The 20,909-nt window shown below is 40.5% G+C and overlaps 1 protein-coding gene across 3 annotated transcripts in view; it reads right to left on the minus strand.

The window, feature by feature from the left end:
• The window catches only part of KYNU (kynureninase), a 62,914-nt gene extending 42,317 nt beyond the window's left edge, over positions 1–20,597 (minus strand). The window contains exons 1-3 of one of the 3 annotated variants that reach the window (XM_075711179.1): positions 20,550–20,597; positions 12,592–12,781; positions 6,601–6,721 (exon numbers count right to left, since the gene is read on the minus strand). In XM_075711179.1, coding sequence (XP_075567294.1) covers positions 6,601–6,721; positions 12,592–12,781; positions 20,550–20,558 — 320 coding nt within the window. In that variant the 5' untranslated portion in view covers positions 20,559–20,597. Of the gene's footprint in view, positions 1–6,600; positions 6,722–12,591; positions 12,782–17,503; positions 17,596–18,283; positions 18,302–20,549 lie in introns of those variants that run through there. The other 2 variants (XM_075711180.1, XM_009482084.2) reach the window with 2 other exon arrangements.
• Between the last annotated feature and the right edge of the window lie 312 nt (positions 20,598–20,909).

Consider the following 20,909-nt stretch of genomic DNA (forward strand, 5'->3'; position numbering starts at 1 on the left):
AAATTAGAGATGATAGCTTTTTCACAAACCCTCTGGAAGTGGCTGCACGGGTACAAGAAGTCTCCGGGAACCGGCACACCAGGAAAGGGCATGGTGGTGCCCAGCACGGGATGGCACCCCGCTAGCCCCGGCTCACGTAAACTACACAGAGCAGAGATCACCCTGCAGAGTTACTCCGTCGGCATTTCTATAAGAACATTGTATGGTGCAGAGGATGGTAGACTTGAATACAGCCTTGCTCCCAGACAGAAATATTTCTTGTCAGAAATAATTTCTGTCCTCCTGAATCTCCTGTCTGAACTCACCCTCCTGCATAAACCAGCAGGTACTTAATGTATATGCAGGGAAGCACCTGCCCAAACAGAGCTGCTTGCTAATTTTTATTGCTTCTCTTCTCTCTGCCAAATTGTTCTAGATCTAAGTGTGCGTAAAGCTTTTTGGTTTGACAGAGGGCATTTAAAAATTTTATTTTGCAAACCGTTCCTGTCTACACTGGATCATACAGACACCTTAAACCTGAATGCATCACTAGTCTGAAGTGTCAGATATGTACATTCAGTTCTGGATTAAGTGCTCTGAACTAATTTTTGCTTCAAATGTGACAGAGAAGTAAACTTCTAAGGTAGCCACCATGCATATATAAATAAAAAGTTGCAAAGTTTCTAAAACATGCAGGATAAGGTATACAGATTTAAATGCAAATGAAGGCAGATTGTGAAAAGTAATAATGGTGCTAATCCAGGGGAACATTGCTGTGGGCTTCCATCTCACACTGGATGATTTTCATATTTGCTGAGCACCACGGGGTACTTGTAGAGTCAGAAATGCCAGGCTGCATGCGGCTCAGGCAAACCAAGTATAAAGCTGTTTCAAAACAGCGACAAAAACGGTAGAAAACTGGGTAAAGAGCAAAAAAAGCCTAAAAAAAAAAAACAAACCAAAAAAAAACCTTTTTAAAAAAGAACAGGCACACAATGTTCACTCAAAATCATGAGAAGACATCTGGCAGATTAAGACATGAGAAAGGAAGGTGTATGAGACAATACCAGCTAGTTCCCCATGCTTAAGGCTATTTAAAAGATTGGTTTTCCTTATTCACCTCCTACTTTCCCTTCTCAGGTAGAATTCTGTCCTGTCTCCCACACAAAGTACCTGGATGTTTGATAGTCAGACCCTTTCTGATTGACTTGGGTCTAATTCGTGCCTCCTAAGGATTTTTCCAAAAGAACCACAATCCTAAAGAAAAGAACTGCTTCAAAAAGCACAATTTGTATTAACCATTTAATGCCTCTTATCCTTGCAAAATACTATTTACTTTTGGACTAGTTTAGGTCAACACCTGAAGGAGGGCACAGGTACAACTGAACACCTCTTACAGATAAAATAAGCTCCCTACGTTCAACAAGTCCAGCCCCAGGCAGACAACAAGGAGGACCCCGATCCCCAATTTGGATAAGGTCGCGGTACACTAGCTGACCACTTTTCTCCATTTCTGAATTGCTCTCTGATGAGAACTTGATAGCAGAAAGCGGGCAGTGTGAAATAGCACTCATTTGCAAGAACATTTCATAGATGAGGAACAAAGGCAGTAGGTGGGTAGGGGAGAAAATGCAGTAAGGGGCAGGATTAGTGCTAAAAGTTCCTCCCTTCTCTCAGACCATAATGCAGCTGCTTTCCCTGAAGACAGTGGTATGTGTTTCACAAACAGCAAGACATTTATTGCTAATTTCCCTTCTTATTCTTAACTGTAATATAGTGACCAAGGGACTTTGAGGTAATACAGACTGTTAAAATGAAAAAAAAACCAAAAAAAACCAACCAAACAAAAAAAAACCCAAAGATTTTCAGTGACTCCCAGCCCAAGGGGATCTGTATTTCTGAAAGAGGACAGTGAATGTAACAAGATGGAAAAAAGAAGACCTAACTACCTGTGGGATTCTCTTTCATTAGCTTTCTCTGATTTTATAGCCATTAGTGTCCTTCTAATGGGAATTTACTGATGAAAGCTCTCTCTACCAGCACACAGGACTAACAAAATTTCAGAATAAATTTCCAAGTTATCATGAAAACAAATATGAGATTTTGGGCATGAGAATATTTTATTTTGAGAAGAAAATATTGAAATTTAAGTATATTGAAAGAGGGGAGAGCTGGCATTAATTATTATTCATATTATTATTATTATTACGGCACAGCTTACAGCTTGCCTCCCTCTTGATGGCCAATATAAATGCCAAGAGAGAAAAAATTATTGCTGCTAAAATGGTAGTTAAAGGCATATTCTTGGACCCTTCTTTTATTTTAATTACATGAAACTCTGTAGCCTTTGCTGATGGCACAATACATCCTATTACACTTAGGTTGTAAAATTCTACGCTCTGCCTCAGAGAATTTATATCTCTGTATATTATGCCACCCCTCTCTCAGCTCTGGTAGACACTGGGGGTAATAATCTTTAAGGACACAACTGCAGTGCTTCTGGCATTCCCCTCAGACACGGATAGACTATGTCTCATTTTGTTTCCTCTGCACCCTAGATAACAAGAGAGAGATTTAAATCGAGGTACCCAAATTAATGAATACAAAACATGGCCTAGCAAATCATAAAGCATCACACAAACAGAATTATTTCTTAAACTACTGTGAGAGTTCCTCATTGTGCAAATTAATTTTTAGTCCGTTAGCATTTTATTTTCAATTTGGCAAGAAATCACAATGCCACATTTTATTCGCTGAGGTCTGGTTGATTTAAAGCTCGCTAGGGGAGCTAGAAACACATTTTCTGATACAATCCCAGGGTTTAAAAGGAGGTAACAAAAGGGATTTAAATTAATTGCCAGCTTCAGGAATCTTCTGCGCTCATCCAAATCTTGTTCAAGTGGAAATTTCCTTCTTGCTTCTTTGCCAAAAATGATGCAAGGTATTTAATGAGCCAATACAGACTCTTAAGTTTGATGATGGTCTCAAGTAAAGAAATAGCCAAAAGAAAGGAAGACATATCCAAAGAAAAAGAACTGTATGGGGCAGTAGACTGAAGGCAAAACTAAAAAAAACCAGGGCATTAAACCAGGCATTTACAGCTTTAACATACAACCTGCTGAAAGGTGCAACGCAGAGATGACTCCGGCCGAATGGCAGGAGAATTGAGTTTGTCAGAATATGACCAAGCCCTGCCAAGCTGCATTGCTGCTTGCAGGGCTGTTAAATCTTGCAGGATTAGTTCAGTACATAGAACCAAAGATACTTTTTGACTCGCTGAAAACAGACCTTTGCTGCTGCAGGTTCTATATTATGAAGCCCTCCAGTCTTGGGGTTTTTTTGTCTACTATACTCATGTCAGAAGCCTGTTGCCAGACTACTTCAATGCTTAGAAGTATATACACATATTTAGTTTCTAATTTCTAGAAATTTATTAATTTCTAGTTTATATTTACTCTGACAGCATGTTATTTCACATAAGTGACTTCTTTTTCCCTCCTTCTATGTTTACCCCTTGATACATTCACAGAGAACAATCATTTTTCCTTTTGGTCTTCATTTTGCTCAACTAAACAACTGTAATCCTCAAGACTTCCATTCAGCAGGTTCTCCACTCCCCAATCACCCTACCAGTCCTTCACAAGAGCATAACAACTGGCTATGGCAGACTCCATTCTGTTTTAATAGTTCCACTTTAATGAGTTACTCGGACATGAGAGACATTGCCCGCTGCAGTAAGTATGTTCATGTGCAATAATGATTCTATAAAACACATTAATTGCTTAAACAGTTGTGGCAGGGCAAAGCAAAACCAAGACACTGCAAAGCACCTTTTGGCCTTTATCCAACCAAACAAATCACTCGAACCTTGGTCTTCTAGATTTTAAAAAAATGGATTATTAGCTACTCTAGGCTAAGCACGGAAGAGACAACTCTTCATCCCTTTTTGCCCCTCATTCAATAAATCCTGGATTTAGCCAAAATCAAAACAGGAAGAAAGATGAAGTCTCAAAGGCTCTTTTTTAATCCATACTAAGAATGCCAGTGGCTTGAATTTGTAGTCTTTATACATTAGCATAAAAAAGAGGACTGAGGAATGTGGAAGGAAAGAATACAAAACCCGAACAGGTATGTGGGAGGCAGATGTAAGAGAAGAAAGCTATAACCTACCATTTAAATGCAGGGGGGGAGAAAAGACGGACAGTGACACTGTAAGAGGGAACACAACCAGAAAGGAACATATGAAAAGGCCTCTTTTTCTCCAGGCCTTACTTTAATGAGTTGCCATCACTATGCAGAGCTAAAGCTATGAGCTTCCCTGCCCTTGACAACAACTACCAGGTAATCTTCCTTTCCACTCTTGCCATCAGCTATAAGCAGTGAAAACCATTTAAATAGACAAGTATAGTAGCTATGAGATGAGTCCCAAGACACAACAAGCAGAAAATGCGATAAACCAATTTATAAGAGAGCCAGAATCTATATCAATGCTAACTTGAAGGATGTACCTAATTTGCATGCCACTTCTTAGATTCTCGCTACTTATTTATCTAAGCCACAGACACTGAATTCCACACTGCAAACTCACAAGACATTGAACAGGCTTCGGCTGGTAACAGCTACTACCTTAGACTGGATTTGCTAAGCTATCTTTGGTGACTGGAATAAAAGCATCCATTTGTGCATCTTCAACCACCTACTGCTTTGCAGCCCCCTGCACCCAATCCCGCCATCAGCTTCTTCAACATAAATTGCTCTGTTCAAATTTAGCTTTACCTCACCTTGACTTTCTCAGTTGCCTTAGGGTCATCTGCAACTGGCAGGATTTTGTTGTGGGCTTTTGTTGGGTTTAGTTTGTGTTTCGTTTCGTTGGCGGGGGGGGGGGGGGGGGCGTGTTTGGGTTTTTTTGGTTGGTTGATAGGTTTTGGGGGTTTTTTTTAACTTTCTGATTTATTCTGGGTGTTTGGGGCCAAGCTGTATTTTTGGCAAACAGCCTTCTAAATTTGCTCCCTCTCTTCCGATGTCTTGAAATTATGTTCAGCCATATTTCCCCCTTAGACACACCTACTGGAGGTACTTTTGATCTTCTGGAGAAACATGCTGCCTACCCTTTTCTTTCAGATTTTTATAATCATCAAAGAAAAAAAAATACCCTTCACTGTAGCAAAGACAAACATAAGAATGGAAGTGAACCAATGAAAAGGTACAATAAAGGAGCTGAAATATGTTTGCACTCCCAGTGCATCACTTTAACCGATAAGAGTGCTATCTGACTTTTACCTTTCGAAAGAGCTCAGCTGTTTCCCTGATAAAGTACGATAATCATACAGAAATGGACAGGGTTGCAATTTTTTCAAATGACTGGAGAAACTGCAGTGTTGTGCTGAATGAATAACCAGAAGGAACGAGTACTTTCCAAAGTTCACATTCATTCCCATGCAGTCTCAGTCTTCGTCTCACTTACAAGAATGCAAGTAATAAATAGGAAACAGTAAACCATTTTTATTAACCCACAGCATTCGTACGTTAACAAGTGAAACAGAAGCTACAGAGTTCTCACATTTACATTGTGAAGCCTCCATCTACAGCTTTTCTACTGAAACAAGCCTGCCCAGTTAGCAAAATTAGCTTTTTCTCTTCTGCCTCCCCATATTTCCTCTGCTCTCTCACCATGAAATCACATCAGTTCCACTCATATCCCGCACCCTATAAAACTGTTCATCTCTTTTCCAGCTCACTCACTCATCTGGATGTTATTTTCCTTTCCCTCCTTCAGCTCCCTGGTTTTTATTTATCTTTTCCCTTACTCCTCCCTGCTCCAGCTGTTCAGGCAGGTGCTGGACATCTCAAAGCACAGACTCTCCAAGGAAACAAAGTATAATATAAAAAAACCCCCTTCCCCATATATCTAAAAGTTTCCCATCTGTTAGGACAACAATGCCCCTTTTCCTGCAATGCTGAAATGCGTCCCTCTTTTGTCCTCCTGTCTCTCCTGCATCAGCTCCATTCAGCAGAGCTTATTGCGATCCACTCAGCTCCCCACTCAGAAGCTCCTGAGAAGACAGGAATGCTTCTTTCTAAATAAAATGAACTTGTCAGGCAGAGACCTGGTTTAAGAGGAGCCAAAAACCTGCCAGAGCTGGCAGTAGCACCACCCGCGCTTGGTGCTATTTTAAGGGGAACTGCCCATTGCAAGGCCTGCAGGGTGAATCACACGCGGCTAAAAATACTAATTAGAAAATCACAGGGCCTGAAAGTGAATCATGTTCACCAGCAAGCAGCAGTAACCCAATGAATGTGTGTGTCGTGTGTATAAACACACATAGCAACTGGATAGGGATGGTTAAACTGTGCAGGTCCTCCAGATGAGCCAAAGCAGAGCCACCATGCGCAGCACAAGTTATCACAGCTGGAAATTTCTCTTTGCCTGTTTCGCTGCCCATACCCTTATAGGAGATTTAAATAGTGTTAGGGAAACACTGAACATGTTCTGCGCCTGGGCTGTAGTAGTTGTAACACCCTATTCTTCTATTCAAGCATTTTCAAGGCAGATCCCAAAAAACCCCAAAGTGCTCATCTGAAGCAGGGGTTAGCATCTCGCATACCCTGCTGCATACTCACGTTCGAGCCCACTTGTCCAGTTCTTCATCCAAGTAAGTTTTAACTTTTCTTGGCTGGAGCCCAAGAGAATTCCCAGCAAAGTATATGCAGCTCTCCTCTCCATTCACCAGGCTCAGGTCAGCTGCGGAGGGAAGCCACAGAAACAACGCGCACGTCGTAGTGAGCACAGGAGGGACAGCGCACGTGCACACCCACACGTATCACCACCCAGAGATCTGCCTGTTCTGGAGCTCCCTCGGACACCATGGTCCCCACGCACGAACAGAGGTGCTGCATCCCGACCTTCCTCCAAGGACACCACACAGGTGACCCTGCAAAGGGATCTAAGGAGGAGAGCAGCCAGGCAATTTGCAAGCAGTTATTCCCCTCATCCTCCTGCAATTTTTGGCTGACTCCATCTATACCTGTTCTGGAGTTAATGTGAGTTCAGGCAACATTAAATCCCCAGGTCTCTGGAGCTGCGTGGGAAGCAGCCACTGGCACCAATTTTGTCAGGTCTGTAACCAACAGTGAGTAAAGTGGGAGCATATTCCTGACCAGGCTATCCACTTTTCTTCCATCATCAATATATTCCTACTCCAAGTCATGAAACTACTTGAATCATGCATTTAATAAAAGTTAAAACTAGGTAAATCTGTGTCTTTCATGTAAGTTCTCCCTGCATGATTAAATCGCTATTTAGAAAAATGTAGTCATTGCACAGAATATTTTAAGGCAGTCTCAAAAGTTCTTGTCTTGTCAGCATATATTGTGAGCTGCACTTCATGTCATCATCATCTGAGGAGGAGGAAATCTATGTTGACAAATCCTTTCAATGATTAGGAGAAAAGCAAGGCGGTAGAAATTTATAAATAATAGCTCTAGTGAAGTTCTGAACAATCTAATTACCCCGTGTCATCATCTATCAATCCAAACATTGCCTTTTTCTATTATTTCTCATGTTTGAGATTCTTGGAGGGACAAGTGATGGTGACCTTCTAGAAGTAGTAAGTAACTTTCATTCATCTATCCATATACTTACAATACCCCAAAAGCTAACATTACATGTATTTTTGGTAAATATAGTCAATATACCTCAGAAAAAAAGATTGAATGAATAAATACGTTGAGATACATGTTAGAAATGAAGGATGAGATTGCATTTCTGTCTGTGCAAATTTTGTGTTAGGGCTGTAGAAAAATAGGTTAGATGCCTGGAAAAGGTCTCTTACTACCTTTTGCGCTAACAATTACCAACTTCATTGAACTTCACCAGAAACACATTTTTCAGCAGTATAGACAACTTGGGCAATTTCTTAATTAAAGTTTTAGAAGCTTTTAAAAAGCATAAGTCAGAGAGCAATTTCAGCTTAATCTGTTTTACAGATACTGTGTCTGGTTTTCATCTCTATTCTAATATGAATGAAAAGAGAGAGGCATAAATATTATCCATGCTCCTAAATTGGTTGTATCAACGGTTCTTTTCCTATCAAGAAACACAATAATACTGTCCAACTGGGACTAGAGAGAAAGATCTTTGCTCAAGAACTTGGAGCTCAATCTCACTAATACTCTTGATACTCCAATCAAGCATTAAAACAGGTAAGGAATTATAAGCAAGTTAGCTTTTCCTGTACCACAGTCCTTTCTATATAGAAACGCCTCTGGGGTCACTGTTGGAGAGAAATGGCATTACTACTTTGACAAAGTGTATTCTTCTACTTTTATACCTGTTACTTTGGATTTTTTTTTTTTTCCCCCGCACATTATCAAATCTGTATCGGGCTGTACTGTTTTCCTTTTCACAAAAAGCTGTTTACTTCCCCCTCTCTGACATCATTAAAAGACTCACTTTGCACCACTGTTGCTTCCCAAACTAGGTGGGTTTTTTGCAGCATCTTTGTCATTTCATGACTTCTCCTGACCAGCACACTGTTGTGTTCCAACATTTCATTGGTCACTGTGATATTCTTTCATAGAATCATACAATCACTTAGGTTGGAAAAGACCTTTAAGATCATCCAATCCAACCATTAACCTAACACTACCAAGTCCACCACTAAACCAATTAAGGGTAGAGTAGCAATTTCATGTTTCCTGGCTTGGTGGCTGGATATTTTTTAATGAAAGTAAAAACTAGAAATCATTAAGGTTGGAAAGGATCTCTAAGATCATCAGTCCAACCATCAACCCAACACCCCCATGCCCACTAATCATGTCCCAAAGCACCATGTCTACCTGTTTTTTGAACACCTCCAGGGATGGTGACTCCACCACCTCTCTGGGCAGCCTGTTCCCATGCTTGACTACTCTTTCCATGAAGAATTTTTTCCCAATATCCAATCTAAACCTCCCCTGATGCAGCTTGAGGCCATTTCCTCTTGTCCTTTAGAGTAATGCATTTATTTTCTTAAGACTTGCACTTGTCTTTTATCAAATTACTCTCATTTCTCACAGTATTGGCCCTATTTATTTCTGGAGAAGCTGTGGTTGACATGCAATATATTTTGAAATATTCAAATAGGAAATAAGCATAATTGATGAAAAAAAGTCTGGTGCAAAACAAACTGGAGATAATGTGTCCTTAGAGTAGCCTGAATAAAAAAAAACACATTAACAATAATTTACATTAGGATTAATTAGATACATTATAAATTATTATCACACCCACTCAGATTCATGCAAACTAGTCAGATCTAGTAATGTACATTGTTTTAGATACTAAATATACCCATTTGTCTACACTGAATATGTATTTCTATACCTTTTAAACCTCAGAGAAACTGCAAGTTTATTTTCAGAAATATTCAGTCCTAACAAAAGGGAAAAATACAATGCCTTTATTAACCAGAAAGGAAGGACTAAATCTGTTTATACATTATCTGAGTCCTATCCCTTGTTGAAGGATAAAAGATCACCTCTTTCACACCTACCTATAGCCCCCTCACAAGCCCTCCAAACAAAAAGCCAGATTTACAAGATTAACCACTACCTTCAACCACCTCTTCAGGGAAATATAGCTCAACATTTTCACTCTGGGACATCTTTTTATTCCCAAGAAACCCAGATGATGCTCTATTCCTTTACAAGATGACAAAGCACAAGCCATAGCCTTAATCAGATTGGTGATTTGGCGCCCGACTGCCAAGTGCAATCCAGTCATTCCTACCTCCTCCCCAGCGCACGAAAAAGCATTAAAGACACTTTGTTGTCATCTCAGAGAGGAGCGAGGAGATCCAAACATTTCTCTAAATCTTCAGCTGTCACCTTGTCCTATTTGCTCACCTGAGCCTCATCCCTCATGCTTGCACATAAAAACTTGAAGATTTGCCAGGGAGTTAGTCTGCTAGTGGTTTCCACTCGATCAATATAACAAGTTAACAGCTGTGACATTTTATAAGTTGATAACTAAATTAAACTATTATAATGACTTTCTAAATATTTTTATGTATGCAATCTCACAATTGTCTCCTATGGATGTTTTCATCTGCTTCTTGTGAGGCTTCGTTTTAAAACCTCATTGTAATGTTTTATGTAAATATATAAAGAATATTTGATGGCTGATATCTGTAATGACATTTATCTTCAGAAGCATGTTATCTAGCATCCGCTCCTGTGCTCGGATAAATGTCATGGGAGATCTGTCTCTATCGTACAGACAAACAATGTAAATATATATGTATTTACACCCCTGCTGTTTTTCAGCAGGGAAGCTGTTCCTGATGACAGCTGAGGCACAGAAAAAAAGAGAGACAGGAAAAAGAGGAGGAAAAAACTCCTTAATTTGGGAACACGAGAATGATGGGTTCTCTGTGCTGTTCAACTGGTACTACTATGTAGGCTGCTTATCTTCACTGAAACATATATATCCACAGTCTCAGGACTAAATATTATAATAAGGGGGGGGAAAAAAACACATCAGCAGTCTTTAAGTCTAAATATTACAGTAATTGATAAACAAGCAATAATGAATGTTAGAAGGGAAGCAATGAAAACTGTCACAAGGGTATCAAAACCTCTATGTACTTCTCGGAAGATTCTTTAATCTGAAGCTGCTGAGACTCTACGCTGAAAGGTGACCGTTCATATTCTTGAGAGATATTTCATATGCCGCAGCCAAAGACACGGCTGCAGTTCAGGTGCCCTGGTTGAGCTGGACTTCAACAGCACAGCCAGATGAAGGGCAGCATTTCAATGGCCATGAGAGCTGCCTTCCAGCATCTTTCCAGCTTTGGAGGGACATTTTGCAGCAGCACGGTGGCAGCTGAAGTGGTTTTGAGTACAGAATAGGCATACCCAAACAAACAGATGGGGTTTAGGAAACCCTCTTAAGCAACCAGTGGGAAAAAGAAAAAAAATTACTTCTTGGCAGACAGGCTGAGAACACCTCCTCCGTGCGGAGGAAGCACCAAGTTTACATATTTGTAAAGTGTCCAGTTCTGCTCTGAATAATATAAATAGCAAAACTCAAGGATTTAAATGTGGAGAAAGATAAGCCAATAGCACCAGTACATAGAGAACTAAGAATTATCATCCTTATGTCCTAAAGACAGGAGCAGACTGCATTCCCAACATTCATCTTCTCTAGGCAGAAAGATATTGAAGACAAAGATAGTTTGAAAAGATGTCCAGGAATTCAGACAATTGATATGATTTGCTATCACAGATATTTACTGGACATAATTTGGTGAATGTACCTGTAATTTCTCATGTACCATCTGTATTATTATTATCAGAATAAAAAAAAAAAATCTGCAGAAAGTTGTATCTGCATTTATTAGGAAATGAAAATGTTTTGCAAGAAAGTTCCATGTTATTTTTTCCTTTAAGTTTTAATAGATGCTTTCTGCCAAGGCAGAAAAGGAGGAGAATGACTATGCCTACACATATTCACCGTCTAGGGAAATAATATGCCATTTCTTTGGCTTCCAGTGTGCTATGACCAGGGCCTGCAGAGCAGGGACAGCTTTTGCTCCCTATGTATTTGACATGGAGCTGAAGACAAACCCAGACAGGACTTCAGAAGCAGGAGAAGAGCCCAGGACCATGTTGCCTCCATAGGTACATGCTCACACCAGGCTTCCCCTGTACGATTTTGGCCAGACACAGCAGCAGTGGTGGGTACAAAAAAAACCCTGTGGAGATGTTTTGTACTTTCACTGGGCTAGGAGTGCTAACTCGAAGCAAATCTTTCCCTCTCACCTTGCCAGCCCTCCAGCACACCCCTCCTTGCCTCCCTGCCTACGCACCAGGTCCTCTCTTAATAAATGAAACAAAGGTACCCCTGCTCCCACGCCCAGGCATGCCACAGGCTCCTTGAAACAACCTACAGACCAGGAATGAAGCAGAAAAAAAACCCTGAGAACCATTTTGCATGGCTACATTGAAGCCATGTGCAGTTATCTATTTGCAGGCAATTCATGAGGAAAGTGGGAAAGATCTTCAAGTAAAAGGTTTCATTATGAATTATTTGCTTAGATCAATTATTTGTTCTAAGGCACAGCCTTCCATTTGGCCTCAGGAAGAAAATCATCTTAACTACTAGCAATAAGGCATAAATGTTAATACAATATATGCACCATCTCTTTCATTAACTAAAATAATTGTAACTAGATAGATAATACCAAACTATATTATACCAAGGAAGCAACTACTCCGAACTATTGTAAGCTACATTGCCGTTTCAAACCATTAGATAGAAATGCTTCTGCCTATAATTTTCAATCAGTCACTATATTGTTCAAAGCAGCTGACTGACAGCATAAGCACCATGTAAGTACTGTATCCTCGCATTTTATTCAGGATGGGAATGAAAGCATAAAGCTTTTGGTGCTAGAATAAGTTGATGGATTGATTTAGCAACATCAGGGACATACTGTGCTCAGATAGGACTGCAATTGCTCAATTATCTCATAAGTGACAATGATTTCCAAAGAATTGTGATAAACACATGCAGGAGTTGTGAAGCCCCACCCTTTCCCCCCGCACCCCCACTGTAATTATAATTCTCACTTAGAGGCAGATCCTTGACTTTTGGGATATGGAAACATTCACGAAGATGCTTTAACTCGTCGTCTTCATCTAAGTGAAAAGCAAGTTTCTTGTCTGTGGGACTGCATCCTAGCCGCAAGGCAGTTTGCTCTAAAATGGTTGCTGGTAACACAGGAGAAGATGGATCCATTTTCAGGTCATTCAAATGCACCTTAAAATAAAAAATGCCACAGTTTAGCTTCTGCAGTATGCATATACAGAAGTGACTGATAAGTAGCCACTGAAGCTGCATCATTCAAGACCCAAACTTACTTGATGTAAAGCTTTTAAAAAGTGAAGTACTTGAATAGAATGGTAAAACTGATCAAGTATTTCCAAGGCAACATACTGCTGCAACCCCAAAGGCTTTTTTTTTTTTCCTCTCTGTAGATGCTTTTCCCTTTTTAAGCTATATCAGCAGCTCTTAAAGTTCTCCCACCAGACCGATAGCAGTTACAAACACTGAAGTGTCATTCACAGTTTTGAGATCGCAAAGCCAGAGGCAGCATTATTGTTTCTGCAGTCTGTGCTCAGCTACACTGAAGTTGTTTCCAGGCTGTGCAACATTCAGCCTCTTTCAGCTTTTCTTCCTTAAAAATAGGAGGGGGTGTTTATGTACGGCCATACGCATGTACAAGGGCAGAGCAGGCAGGATACAGATAGTAGACAAAAGCGTTGTTAGAAATGTAGCTTTCAAGACCAGGACCTTGAATTAATATTTCCTTCTAGCTGCACCAAATATCCTGGTGCTTTAGGTCCGTTTGTCCTGGGAAAGGAGAGAAGTCCAAGTCAAGCTGCAAACATGACAGTCTATAGTTTCTAATAGAATATCCAAAAGCATATCTGGAAAATCTGCAAGCTCGTTGATCTTTATAAGAAGAATAGTTCTGTAATAGTAATGCTCAGAGACACCATTGTGCTCAAGACAGCATTTGTGCACTTGGCTTTACAGATCTACCTGTAAAGAAAATTTATGACACGTACCCTATACTTCGGGGCAAAACTTTGCCAGCGTTGCCTCCCATGTTCTGTTGCAGAAGTCAGTCAAGAGGCTCACTGAGGTACTTGGCGGTTTCCCCAGTTTAGGGAACTGTATAGTTAGACCACACAATATTCTCTGCCTTTTTAAACATCCCCAAGAGTCTTGGTGCAACAGAAAAACTCCAGGGGATAGGCCAAAATAGGACAACATTAGCACATAATATGCTGTAGAGCTACTGGAGAATGTAGCTTTTTTCCCCCCCTCTGTTTGAGAAAGAAAACTCTTTAAGTACGTATAAGTACCAGCTCTCTTTTCTTAAAACCAATAGTATATTACTGACATTTATCTAGAAACAAGCTGTGGAGAGAACAAGAGAAGATTATATGGGTTGTAGCCAGTTAAGCATTACATCCACTGTCACCTAACCTAGCTCGGGTTTTTGTGGAAGAGGGGTTCTGAGAGTCAGTGTGACAGTATGTTCCAAGTTATGGATTTTTTTTGAATTAAATCCCTTATGACACATTTGTCTCTTATTTTCAGTACAAATACATAAATGCAGATTAGGGGGGGGGGGGTATCATTTTTTTATGCCAATCCCTGAAGACCATCCAAAAGAGCTTCATCAACGTATATGGAAAGGACAACAGTTGGTATTATAATATAAACCCCTAAATAGCACAGCCTCATTAGTGCCAATTAATCCAAACCTGTTTAGCCAACTGGCCAGCATGATGCTAGTTACCTGGTTTAATTTGCTATAATTTAGTTGATGATGAGAACATTTTCTTTTTCCCCTCCAGACTTGCTATCTTACACAGTAGCTATTTTTCCTCTCCCACCAGCATGTAGAGTTAAAAAAAAAAATATGCCAGTAGAGCTCTTTAAGACAGCAGTTTTCATTTAGTAAATGTTCACCCTCTCCTGGGAGGTATTGGAGATATCCTATTTTTGTGCTGTCTCCACACAGGTTGTTCAAACCTCCTCATTGTCACCAAATTTATCATTCCCACTCATTCATCCTAGTCATCCCTTAGCTGTTAAAAAGGAAAATAAAATGGCAAAAATGGTTGAAAAAAGGTATTTGAACATCTTTGTTCTCAGAGTGTTTTTCAAGGCATCTAGGAGGCAGAGGGCTACCCCTAAACAAGTAGCTGGGTGTGATGCTAAAGTGGCTGAGCTGGCTGGAACCAATACACCCAACCGGCCACCTCCCAAAGAGCTGTCACCCTGCTGAAAGCCCCATGAGAGATGTGACCAGGCTCCCTGTTCCCCAGGGAACCACTTCTCAGTTCCTCCACAGCTGAACAGCAGATCCAAGACCTTGCCTCTGCCAGCTCTCCTGCTGGGGTATGGTACCAACATGTGTGCTCTTCTGCAGGTCAGAAGGGTATTGACCTTCTGGACCTCATTTGGCAGTCATCGGGGAGGGTGGTTTAGAGATCTTTATTACCCCCAGTAGGTGTTGTGAAACATCTAGAAAAGCAAGCTAGGCTCACGGACACTGCGGCCATCACTAATGCAGACACCTCGTTATAACCTAAAGACACCTTAAGGTAACAAATTTCACTTCTCCAAATTACAAATTTTAAGAACCCATGGGCTTAATCAGTAAGTCAGGGTTTATTTTCAAGCAGTATTGGGACCAGCACTTAGAAAGTAAAACTGCTTTTTGTTTCCAAAGGCTTATTTCTTTGATTTACAACACTAGCACGGGTGTCCTGATCCTGCAGGTATTATCAAAGCATGTCCAGTACATACTCACATAATCAATATATAGTCCTCTGTTTTTAATAATGAGTATTTAATGCAAATTATGGAAACAATGCTTGGAGAAAGGGCTGGAAATCAAGTCTCCCTGACTGTCTCCTTCCAGGTAGAAGGACCACAGAGTAGTCTGTGTAGCCTTTTCTACACAGTCACTCTCCTTCCCCATTCAAGTTAATGCCTGGATTTTTTTTTGCTCCCCAGTTGACACAGCTCCTGAAGTAAGGAAAGGAGCATTTTAATCTCTCTAAACAGGTGACTCGCTTGAGTTGGATATTTGTTCAGTGACAGTCAGCTCCCCTGGTCCCTAGGAGGGGGACTGCGAGGCATTGGTATTGCTGTCACCTATGTCCTCTCCTGGATACAGCCTACGAGAAAGGTTTGGGAGTCTCCAACGTTTATCTCCTGGGGCCCACACAGGCAATGCCAGCTAATTCCCTTGCAATTTAGGATCAGGCAGTGGATGATAAGGGTGCATGAAGGACAGTTTTGTTTTATACACCAGATCCCTCTCATCTGGTCTGTAGATTCTCTTCTTTACATCATGTGAACGCAGCGCAGCATCATCCCATTTGTCTTACTAGTCACCATTTTTCAGTAAAGACACACAGTAATTACAGTGGATTAATGGCTATCATATTCCAGGTCATCCGTGGACCTGTCTGGCAAGCATAGATGGGTTTTGTTTCCATTTGAGGCCTGACCCAAAACCCACTGAAGTCAATAGGTGTCTCTATTACAGATAAAGATTTCTGGATCAGGTTTTTTGTTCCCTGTCATTGCTGCAGCTTGCTGCATCTGATCAATGACTTTCGTTTATTATGATTCTTATTTATATTACATTTTGACAGCAAATATAATATTAAATACAAAGATCTAGAAGCTAAAAAATGATTAAGTGCTCAGAGGTATCTGATTTAATACAAACATTATGAAATAAGATAAAACTACTAAAATAAAATCAATCAAAATACTATTGAAGAATGAAATCCCAGAGATCTAATTCTGAAACCAGAATAAGAAAGTACTTTTGTCCTTCGAATGGGAATTAGACTTCATAGAGAGGGAATCACAAAATTGCTTGGGGTTTGGGTTGGGTTTTTGGGGGAGGGGGAAGGTGTTTGCTGTTGTTGGTTGGGTTTTTTGGTGGTTTTTTTGTTTGACTGTTTTTTTTTTTTTACTCTGAATGGCATTATTGCATTTTCTAATTGCTGCAGAATAGAGTCCCATGCAATTGTTTTAAAATAATTCATAAGTCATTTGTTATTTGCTACATGTAAACACATTTGTATAAGAACAACACACCTTTATTACATCCAATTATTTTAATTTAACGGAAAACTATATTCTGTATCCTCTTCAAATTAAAATCCAGACCCACCAGTGCAAAATGTAATTGCCACCTTAATAAATGTGGTTCCTTATCAGGATTTTTTTCATACAACTTAGAGCCAAAATAATCAACATTTTAAGAGAAACAACTTGCCTCCACCACCTACTTTGGAAAAAGCATTCAGGTGTTCTCTTCTCCCTTTCCTTGAAACTTCCTTACACTATTTGACTTCATAGATATAGATGGCATGAAGTCAGCATTTTTTTTTTTTTTTGACTCTGTCTTTGCTCTTTTGACTCTTCCATAGAATTTGCATCTACTGCATACTGATTCAATGTAAAGAACTCACCAATGACTCTTGGCAATCTTTCCTTTTCAAAAAAGGCATATGCAACTTAAATTAACAAAACAGTCATTATTACATATTTTATCAGCACAGATATCAGCCCAGCTATTTCATTTCCCATTTTAAAACTATAAAAGACAATGGATGAGAATTAGTCAGACACAAGTGACACAAATGTCTGGGTGATTATTTCTGTTTTGTCCTTTATGCATAATTTACTGACTAAAGAGAAAAAAATCCTGTGAATATTAGCAAGCCATCTTATCAAACTTACACAGGAAGGTCCATTAGGCTTAATTATAAGAATGATAATTTGTCCTATTTTTAGATATTTTTATAGATCTACCCTCTGCCTATCATTGTAACTTGATGTCTTCATTAAAAAAAAAAAAAACAAAAAAAACAAAACCTGTAAAGTCCTCTCGCCCCCCTTAAACATTTTCTTTAAATATTCCAAGATGTTACTCACAGTCTTGCTACCCAGCACAGTGCTGACAGGCATGGAATGAATCCCTATTTAAAAAGCTGTATCAATATCCTCAGAGAAAAAGAGTTTACCATGGAAATAGCATGTCCTGCACTTTCGGTGCTCCAAGAGCTGTTTACCAGGTTGCTAAACGCAGCTCAGCCCACGGACCTTTGACACTTTCAGGTTAGTGTCCACATGAACTCTTTGGAAGGAAAACTGGGGGTGTGCACATGTATAAGCGCGCAAGTTTGCAGTATAGGTCCACGCTGTCAAAATACACCCACTGAAAACACCAATAGCACCGTGGATTGAAGTTGCTTTAAAAACAAACAAAGAAAAACCTACAGAAATGCAGTGTGTAAGGGCCGATTCTCCTTCCCATCTTTACACCAACAAAATTGCTTTTGTGAACACAATTTTGCAGAAGGAAGATCCTAAAAAAAAAAAAAAATCACAGCCCAAAGCAATGCGCATTCCAGATTACTTCAGGTTAAATACACGTCAGCGAATTACAGAACTGCAGAGAAAGAAAAATCTAAATATTCACAGCACACCCAACAACAGACACACAACGGCAAACACAACTGTATAATTAAATAAGTTACACAGCACAGTGTCACAGCTGCAGCAAGGGAATGTGACAGAGAGGAATTATAATAAACTCAGTTCCTTAGAGTAATTTAGGCACATATTGACCTTCATGTCAAGAAGTGTTTCTGCGTTAAAAGTAATTTTACATATAAAGCCCATCTTTTCCCCTCCACAGTGAAACCATGTTACCCTGCGGTTGGCAGCCATTCCTGAGACAGCATGATGAAATTCTTGTGCAAATACTCAGCAATGCATGAAGAAACAGCCACTGTCATATGCCTGCTCCTCCAAACTCTGACCCGCACAGCAACCAGCCACATGACCTCTGAGAGTTAACCAAAAACCAGGTGTATATATTTATTTATTTTTCTTTGTCACCATGGCAAATTTAAAGGTCTGATTAAATTAAGAAAGGCAGCTTTCTCCCATACAGGCACAGGAATACGCACACAATTATAATGAAAATTTTTTTAAACCAAACTCTTTTGTACTGAAGGAGCAAGTCGGTAGCGTAACACCTAGAAGTCAGCAATGTTCACAACCACATGGCAGAGGGAGTGGTGAGAATTGACACAGAGCATGGATTTGCCAGGGTGGAAAACAGAAGAAGAATTAGAGGTGAAATTAGAGAAAAAGAGAGTTGATATCTCTCTTCATTCTATAAACATTATCTCAAACCAACCACATGGTGTTAGCTTAGTCCCCTCCATTCAAGCCTGAATGACACCCATTCCTACATATAGCTAGAACATGGTCATCTGGAAGCAAGACAATTAGTTTCTCTCTTCTCAGCCTCTGAAACCTCAGGGTGGGGACTGGGGGAAGACACACACCCCCTCCAAACAGTGAGGAGAGATATAGGGGCAAAGGGGTCAGAGTTGTGGACTAGCAACATAATTCAGGGATGCAGCTCCATCCTGGTGTTCTGCACACACAGACCCCTGCAGTAATGCTTGTTTATTATCTGGATTTCCATTTTCAGTAAGCACCAATATAATTGACACTCTTGAACTGTAACATTTCACCTTTGCTAAAAAACAAACAACAAAACAACCACACAAAGCACTTAATATTGACCCAAAATAAAGCTAACCTCTGTCCATCATTTACTGCACTATCCTTGCCCTGTTTTCCACTGCCAAATGATTTTTTGGACTTCCTGCTAACTTGTCTTGTTTATTCTACCAGCAAGACAACTGGACTGCTACTCAAGAAACTTTGTACCACCAGGAATTTGGGCCAAGAAAGAGAAGCAGGAGGTTGAGGCACTTCAGCTACTGAGGCAAGAGGGATCCAACGTCAAACTCGCCCCAAAAGGGTATTTGTTCCTTGTTTGGTTGGCTGTTTAGGTTGAACCAAGCTGAAATACACTGCAACTTTTAATTTTGCTCTTGGAAATAAAACAACATGAACATTAGAGTGAAAATTTTCCTTTGAAAAAGCATCTTGAGTTTTATCTTTGACTATCAATGGTGTCAGGAAAGCAGCTGTGCTGGCAAAGGCCATATGTTTGTAGACTTTCATGAGAGTAGGAATATTGACCCCTTCTTCCCAGCTATTCTTCTCAACACTTCAGATGGAATGAAAGAAAAACAAAGACAAAAACCTTTGCCCTTAAATTCAAGGCTCAAAAATCAGCAAACATGTCTCCTTGGTATCTTTTTTAGCTGCAGAATGGAGCTAATGGTCTGTATGTTTTTTCCTGTGGTACTGAGTTGCTGGCTGGGGCTAAACCACGACAGATGCTGCAAAGTAACCAGAGGGCAGGAAGAGAAGAAGGAGCCGCTGCAAGCCATGGTGAGACCAATGTGCAAGGGAGTGAAGACACATGAGACATCCAAAGTCCCAGTGGGTACTGGCTAATGTGGCAGAGAGAAGGCAGAAAATGTAATGGAGGGCAGCCCTGCCATCACTATCTCAAAGGAGCTGTTAGGAGAGTGTTAGGAAGGCAGTGACGTTTGACAGACCGTTCAGAGAAGGAAAAAGAAAAAAAAAAAGAAAAAAGAAAAAAAGGATTTGCAGCTTTGTGGGAAGACAAGCTCTGCATGTCTCTAACTGAGGGTTTTATGGAGTACATGGGCTGGAGAAGGAACTAAGGGGTGGACAGGCAAGCATGTTTCTCATGCCTACAGCCTCCCCGGCTCCCTTGGAGGTGCTTAACCATGTTAAGCCACACACTGCCAGACACATCCATGAGTGTGCTGATGCTGCTTCATCTCACCCTTCACCCTAACCATTTGCCATACCCGGCTGCCATCCATCGCTGCCAGTCCCAGGTTCACCAGAGCACGTTCAAGCCCTTGTCATGGGAGCCTTCTTCCTCAACTGAAAGGAACTATTGAGCTTTTCCACAGGAACACCAGTAAAACTTGTAATAAATTAATTTGACAAAACATATGCCTTCTTCTCAAGGCATGTGACAACAACAAATAACCAAGGGTGCCCTGAAGCACACCCACCCCATGCCAGATGGGGTGCCAGGACACTTGGCCCATCAGGTCATGAAAGCTTGCCTTGGCACTGCTAGCCCAGAGCACTCTTGCTGTCGCGAGGGTAAAATGATCCAGCAAATAAAGAAGGATTCTCTTTAACAGAAAAAGGCAGGTCTTACCCAGGGTGAGATGGCCTGGGAGACCTTTGGGCAGGAAAACACTGTGGTTTCTACAGCCTGAAAAGCAGCAGTAGGGCAATGATGTCTCCAAGCAGCACACACTGCACCTGCAGCACAGAGTTCCGCTCAGCACACAGATGCTTAGCAAAACTAAAGTTGTCTCTATTTATAAGGCAAGCCTCACAGCTATTTTTTAAAGCATGC

The sequence above is a fragment of the Pelecanus crispus genome, chromosome 5 (assembly GCF_030463565.1).
Source record: "Pelecanus crispus isolate bPelCri1 chromosome 5, bPelCri1.pri, whole genome shotgun sequence".
In the NCBI taxonomy this organism is placed as follows: Eukaryota; Metazoa; Chordata; class Aves; order Pelecaniformes; family Pelecanidae; genus Pelecanus; species Pelecanus crispus.